We start from the raw sequence: 6938 nt of genomic DNA, 5'->3' as shown, positions 1-6938 counted from the left end.
ACCGGCACCGGGCACCGGGGTCCGGGTGCTGGGGAGGGGGCTGGGAGGGGGGGTACCCCGACCCCCAGCATCAGCCCCAGCCCGGATTCCCTGGATGGCTGCATCCCAGCTCCATCCCATTCTGCCGGATGGGTCCCCATCCCATCCCATCCCAGCTCCCCCAGCCCCATCCCGGCTCCGCTCCGGGCGGGTCCCGGGGCCGGCGCTGGGGACGGTGCGGGGCCGGGGGGGCCGATGCGGGGCTGGGGCGGGGCGGGGGGCACCGGTGCGGGTCCGGGGGGGCCGGTGCGGACCCGGTGCGGGTCCGGGGGGGCCGGTGCGGGGCCGCCCCCGCCCGTGGCTCCTCCCGCGGCCGCTCGGCTCCTCCTCGCCCGCCCGCGCCGCGCCGAGCCCGGCGATATTTAACCTGGGCCGGGGCGGGGAGCGGCAGCGCCGAGAGAGGCACCGACCCGGACCCAGCCCCAGCCCCCAGCCCCGAGCCCCGGACCCGGCCCCGAGCCCCGGACCCAGCTCAGGTTCGGCCGGGGACCCCGCACCGGGCTGCGGGACGGGACGGGCCGGGCCGGGCGGGGGGCAGCGGGCAGCGGGCGGGCTGGAGCCGAGCCGAGCCCCGAGCCCGGCCCCGGGCCCTTCTCTTCTCCCCGCAGCCGCTGCCCTGCCCCGGCCCGGCCCCGCCATGAGAGCCCCGCCGCCGGTTGCGCTGGGTTGCATCAGCTTGGTGCTGTGTCTGCTGGAGCTGCCCGCCTGCCTGCCCCTGCCCGCCGGCCGCGCGCCCAAGCGCAGGTGAGCCCGCGCCCCCGCCTGCGCCCCTGCCCGCACCCCTGCCCGCACCCTGCGCGGGGCAGCTCTGTGCCCCCTGCCCGCACCCTGCGCGGGGCAGCTCTGTGCCCCCTGCCCGCACCCCCGTACCGGGCGGCTCTGTGCCCCCTGCCCGCACCCCTGCCCGCACCCCCCGACGGGGCCCGGCCGCCCCCGGCCCCGCAGCCCGCTCCCCCTCGGGGGGCTCCGTGCCCGCCGCTCGGCCCTGCCCGGGACGCTGGCCCCGGCCCCAGCCCCTGTCCGTCTGTCCCGCCGGCCGCCCCGGCTCCCTCGGGGTTCAGGCAGGGCCCAGCCTGGCAGCACGTCCGTGTGTCCTGCCGCCCCCGCGGCGGGAGGGACGCGGGGCCCCGCACCGCAGCCCCCTGTGCTGGCGGCAGGCTGCGGGCAGGCTCCGGGGGGCGATGCCCTGGAGAGGGGGGCAGACGGGTGCGCCGGGGGCTGCGCGGGGTCCCCTGGCACCATCTCCCACCCGGCCCCCAACCCCGTCTGCGCTGCGTGCCCCGCGCTTGTCCCTGCGGCGCCGGCGGGGACCCGAGGTGGTGGGAGCGGGGTGAGGGGTCCCCGCCCCCCCCGCTGCATCTGGGAATGGGGGAACGGTGCTGGGAGGGGGCAGGATGCGGCCGGGGCTGCGGGGTCGGCGCGGCTGGGTTTGGGGGGGCACAGGGGCCAGGGTGGGCCCCCGTGCGTGCGCGGGGCGGGCGGGGTGCGCGGGCGTGCCAGGCTGGACGAGGCTTTGGGAGACGCCGTGATGGAGAGCGTGCGCGTGCAAGAGCTCGTGGCGTGCGTGTGCCTGCGCGCGTGTGCAAGGCGGGGGGCGGCCGGGGGCTGCGGGTGCCCGCGGGGCTGCGGGGTGCCAGGGTCTCCCCTCTGGGTCCCCTGCTGGAGGGGGCGCCTCGGGTCGGGAGCGAACCCCCCGCGGGCGCGGCGCGTGCATGTGTGCACGCGTGCGTGCGTGCACGGGCTCTCCGGGTGTGCATGTTGCTGCTTGAGGAGCGGGTTTGGGCTGTGCCCAGCGCCGTGGGAAGCCTGCGTCTGGCTCCGGAGGGATCTGCGAGTGGCTCCTGCCTGCCTGCCTGCCTGGCGCCGCAGGCAGCCCTCAGCAGCTCCGGGGGGTGTGGGAGGGGGGCCCCTGCCCGGGGCCATGTCCTGCTGCGGGGGTGGACGGGGGGCCTGGGCACCCCGACCCTGGGCACGGGCTGGGCAGCTCCTGCTGCGGCTGCGGGACGGCGCGGCCACAGCTGTGTCTGCCATGGGCCGGGGCGTGGGTGTCCCCGGGATGGGCGCCCTGAGGCATGGGGGTCCCAGGGGGGAGCTCTGTGCCGCTGCGGGGCGTGTCCTCAGGCCGGACCCCGCCACACGGGCGCCCGGGGCCCAGGTGTGGGTGCCCGCAGCCGGGGAGCGTGGGTGCCAGCTCTGCGCCAGTGCAAAGGCCGTGGGAATGGGGTGGGCAGCAGAGGGGGGAAGCTGGCGGGGGCTGGGAGCTGTGCAGGAACCGCTTCTGGGAGCTGGGGGGGCTGCGGGGAGGTGCCGGTGCAGCCTGCGGCAGCCCCGGGGTCAGCGGGTGCCCTGCGGCGTGTCCGGCGAGGCTCGCAAAGCCCCAGGACCAGGCACCGAAGCTGGAGTGGCAGCGATCCCACGGAGCCCCGCGCACAGCCGGACGCGCCAGGAGCTCAGCCGGGGCAGGCGCACGCCGTGCCGGGGCCAGCTGGGGTGAAGCCGGGGCAGAAGCCAAGTGCAGGGAAGGAGGGGAACTCCGCAGCCGGCAGTCATCCTGTGGGATACCAGCACAGGGGGCTTCTTGGCCGGGGGGGCCGGCAGTGCCGGAGCTGCCTGGAAGAGAGCTGACCAGGAAAGTCCCGCGTGCCGCAGGCCGGGCAGTGCCGGGACGGGAAGGCCGAGGCTGCCGGTGTTTCCGGGCACTGGCTGCGTCCTGTAAACACGTCCCGGGAGGGGAAGGGGCAACGGGCACTCGCCGCCCCCCCCAGTGCTTCCCGTCTCTGCAGAGCTGGAGGAATTTGGCCTCTGTCCCCGCTCCCGCGGCTGGCAGCCAAGCGGCGTCCGGCCTCGACCTGGCCATGCCGTGCCGGGATGAGCGCTCCGGCACCCAGCGTTCCGTGGCAGTGGGGGGCCGGGGGGTCGGCGCCGTGTGAGTCCAGGGCTGCGTGTGCACCCCGGGACGCCCGCGCCTGCACTGGGGTCACACTGTGGGCGTGCACGCGCGCCGGGCTGGGGTGCGTGCTGCGAGCGTGGGTGGGCGTACCTGCGTGGGTGCCGGGGCTACAGAGCGTGTGTGTGTGCTGGGCACGCGTGTGCCTGCATGTGTACAGGGATTATAGAGTGTGTGTGCAGGCGTGTGCGTGCTGGGACACGCGTGTGCCTACGTGTGTACCGGGCTCACCGCCAGTGTGTGTGTCTGCACGCACCCCGGGCCGTGGCTGTACTGCGTGTGTGCAGGGGTGAGGGAGGCAGCGTGCGTGCGTGAGCGCACGCTGGGGCACGCGTGTGCCCGCGGGTGTACGGGGTAGCGAAGGGGGGGGGGTGTGCAGGGGGCTCGGGTGCCACCGTGCGTGCCTGTGCGTGGGCAGCGGAGGGGCTCCTGGGCAGCGCTGCCCCGGCCATGTGCCACCCCCGCAGCCATGTGCCACCCCCGCAGCCCCCCGGCTGCCGTGGATTCCTCCCGGGCAGTGACCCGGGGCGGCTGCGAGTGGCAGCGTCCCGGGGCTGCCATGGTGGGTGCCTCTCGCCGGTGCACAGTCACCGGCTCCTCTGCTGGGGGAGGCCGACCTGGGCTGTGCCGGAGCTGGCGGCACCGGGGGGTCCCTGTCTGTGCACCCCGGGGGGGGGCAGCAGGGTCAGTGCCCCCCAGAGCCCCGCGTGGCCCCGGCAGTGCCTGTGCTTGGGGGTTGGCGTGGGGCTGGCAGCGGCGCATGGCGGGGCTGCTGGCAGCGGTCACACGGTGCTGTGGGGGGCCCTGTGGGACGGGGGGCAGTGTCCCAGCCCCACTGGTTTGGGGTGGGAAGGGGCCCGCCCAGGGCTGCAGCCCTGGCTGCGGCAGGCAGCTCCTGCCACCGCGACGTAACGCCGGAGCATGGAGTACGTGTGCAGCTGCAGGTAGCGGCTCCCCTTCCCTGGCTGCCGCCTCCTCCTCCTCCTCCTCCTCCCAGCCCGGGGCCCTGGGCAGAGCTGGGCAGAGCGGCCGGGAGCGGCAGGCGAGGTGCCCCGGCCCCTGGCTGGGCTGGGGGGCTGCCTCCCCCCGGCCCACCATGGCACCCCTGGCACGGCACGGCACAGCCAACCCTTTACCCCCGCTGTCACGGTGCCACGCAGCCCCCCTGCCCCTGCCCGGGGTGCCACAGCTCTGCCCGCCGAGCGTTGCCCCCTCCCGCTGACCCCGCTGCTGCTCTCTTGCAGGGAGCCCCCGGACCGGAGACCCTCCCCGGCCCCACTCCTCGGGGACCACCCAGGACCGCAGTCCCCTGCCCTGCTGCAGCCTGCCGGCAGCCCTCGGCACAGACCGCTCGTCCCACAGCATGGCCCCAACCTCGTCCCACGCCACGGACCCCGGCTCGCCCCCCGGCACGGTGCCCGCCTGGCCCCCCGGCACAGACTGCTCATCCCCCGGCACCACCCAAAGCTCATCCCCCGGCACGGTGCCCGCCTGGCCCCCCGGCACAGACTCCTCATCCCCCGGCAGCACCCGAAGCTCGCCCCCCGGCACGGTGCCCGCCTGGCCCCCCGGCACGGCCGCCGCCTCGTCCTGCCACACGACCCCCAGCACGCGCGGGGCCGCCGGCACGCGTCAGGGCGGCTGCAGCATGCACAGCTGCTGCGGGTGGGCTGCGTGCTGGGCACCTGCCAGGTGCAGAACCTGAGCCACCGCCTCTGGCAGCTGATGGGCCAGTCGGGCCGCCAGGACTCGTCTCCCATGAACCCCAACAGCCCCCACAGCTACGGGTGAGGGGGGGTCGCTGCACTGGACTGCCCGGCCCTGTGCCCCCCCGCCCTGCCCCGCGGGACCCCCCACTAAAGCGCTTCCGGAGTCGGACGTGGCTGGGCTCCCTCTGCACCTTTCTGGGGGTGCTTGGTGCCCCCCGGGCAGAGCCCGGCTCCGGCTGCGGTCCCACCAGGGACATGGGGCCTGTGGGAGCATCCCCACGGAGGGGCTCCCACCCCATTGGTGGCCAGAGCCCCATGGAGCGGAGAGGACCGCGGGCCAGGGAGCCGGTGGCCTGTGGTGGCCCGTCCGGCCGGGCCTGTTGACGGTGGGTCCAAGGGGCAGCGGGGGATCCTGCTGACCACAGCGGCGCCGGCACCTTGTGCAAGAGCACGGGGCCAAGCCCCTGGCCGCGCTCCCGCCTGACTCAGCAGCTCGGCACCCCGCCGCGGCACGCACAGCCACGGGTGGGGCGAGCCCTGCTGCAGCACCCCCACAGCACCCCCCTTGCCCCCCAGACCCCTCCTGTGCCCGCCCTGGGTGGCATGGCTATGTGGGTGGGGGTCCTGCACGGCCAGGGCGTGGGGACCCCGCTGTGGCCTGGCTCCCCCAGCCGCGGCGGGGGCACGGGGCAGCCCCTTGCGCCTTCCCCGCTCAGGCGTCCCAGGTCGGGCTCGGCGCCTCGGGGGGTCCCTGCCCAGGGCAGAGGCGGGGGTGCCTTGGGGATCCCATCCTCCCTGGAGAGGCTGCGTCCCCTTCCCTGCCACCCTCCCCGCTCTGCCCACAGCCCCGCGGTGAGCCGGGGACAGAGATGCACGGACGGGAAGGGCCCCGTGGGCTCAGTGGGGGCCGGGATGGGATGGCAGCCCACGGACACGAGGGGACCCCAGCGATCCCTGTCACCCCATGCCGTGACACTCCAGGAGTGCCGGTGTCACCCCGGTGGAGCTGTCACCGCTGTGGCCTGGCGGGATGGGGATGTGCGGCTCCAGTCACCGGCCTGGCACCGGCCTGTGAGGGTGCCCGGTCCCCCCACCCCATCCCCGGCTGCCCCTCAGCCCTGTGGCAGGGACAGGCGGGTGGGGGGACACGGAGCCAGCCCGCCATGGGGAGGGCAGGGACCCCAGCCTGTCGGCACGTTGATCCTGCCAGGAGCACCCTCCTCCATCCCGGGAGCACCCTCATCCTTCCCATGAGCACCCACATCCCCCTAGGTGCAGCCCCCACCCCAGGAGCATCCTTGTGCCCCCTCACTCCCCTGGAGCACCCGCATCCCTGCTGGGAGCACCCCAGCCTCCAGAACACCCCCGTGCCGGGAGCACCCAGCCTGCAGCAGCACTGGGTGAGGGTGGGGGAGCACCCAGGGGTGCTGCTCCTGGCCCCTCGCCTCCTTCCTGGGGGTCCCGGCCCTCGCTCGAGCCAGCTGATGGGGAGGATGGGGACGGGACCGGGATGGGGTGTCCTGTGGCCGTCGCGGGAGCGGCTGCCGGCCTGGTGCTGCCGGTGCGGCAAAGGGGTGAGGGACCGAGTGCTGGCCCATGGGGACGGGCAGCCACAGCCCGGCGTGGTGCTGCCGTGGGACACATGGGGACCCCAGGCCTTCACCCCCCCATCCCTTGGGTGCCCCCCCAGGCTGCAGAGGGGCCACGCTGAGCCCCGTGGGTGCCCGGGCCGGATCCTGCCCCGCAGCAGCACCGGAGCTGGGCCAGGCGGTCATTGCAGCACGGAATCCCCTTCTCCCTTCAAGTGAAAATCTGATTTTTGTGCAGAATAAAGTGTGCGAGGAGGGGTCATGTCTGGTGCTGGGACGGGCGGTGTTCCCACGGGAATGGGCATGGAATGGGCAGGGGGAGCGAGGGGCGGCCTTGGGCAGGGCGCAGGCACCCAGGTCCCATGGCCACCGGTAACAGAGGGCGACTGGCAACTGGGTCCCATGGCCACTGGTGACAGAGGGCGACCGGCACCAGCTGCTTCCCCCAGCGCGGCAGGGGCAGCCGTGCAGCGGGGATGGCAGCGAGCGCGGGGGTGGCAGCCGTGCCCAGCCAGCACCCACCGCTGCCTGGGGCTGGAGGAGGAGGAGGGTGAGGAGGAGGAGGAAGCTAAAGGGGAGACATGTCGGGGGCTCCCCTGGGAGGGTGCAGGCACCGTGCCAGGGGGCTGCACCCCTGGTGCCAGCGGCTGCTGG

At 75.5% G+C, this 6938-nt stretch overlaps 1 protein-coding gene across 1 annotated transcript; it reads left to right on the top strand.

Annotated features, from left to right (window-relative positions):
* Nucleotides 1-390: 390 nt before the first annotated feature.
* Nucleotides 391-6546, top strand: ADM2 (adrenomedullin 2). Its single transcript, XM_087765807.1, has 3 exons — nucleotides 391-515; nucleotides 648-783; nucleotides 4231-6546. The coding sequence occupies exons 2-3, from the start codon at nucleotides 677-679 to the stop codon at nucleotides 4775-4777; spliced, it is 654 nt and encodes a 217-aa protein (XP_087621933.1). The 5' UTR covers nucleotides 391-515; nucleotides 648-676; the 3' UTR covers nucleotides 4778-6546.
* Nucleotides 6547-6938: the final 392 nt, after the last annotated feature.

The sequence above is a fragment of the Nipponia nippon genome, unplaced genomic scaffold (assembly GCF_047370975.1).
Source record: "Nipponia nippon isolate SJK-2023a ecotype South Korea unplaced genomic scaffold, ASM4737097v1 scaffold_3, whole genome shotgun sequence".
Taxonomy (NCBI): domain Eukaryota; kingdom Metazoa; phylum Chordata; class Aves; order Pelecaniformes; family Threskiornithidae; genus Nipponia; species Nipponia nippon.
This window is presented reverse-complemented; position numbering and strand designations above follow the sequence as displayed.

Coding starts and splice junctions, on each gene's coding strand:
- ADM2 (XM_087765807.1), top strand. CDS start 677: ATGAGAGCCCCGCCGCCGGTTGCGCTGGGTTGCATCAGCTTGGTGCTG. Junction 784..4,230: donor GGCCGCGCGCCCAAGCGCAG/GTGAGCCCGCGC, acceptor GCTCTCTTGCAG/GGAGCCCCCGGACCGGAGAC.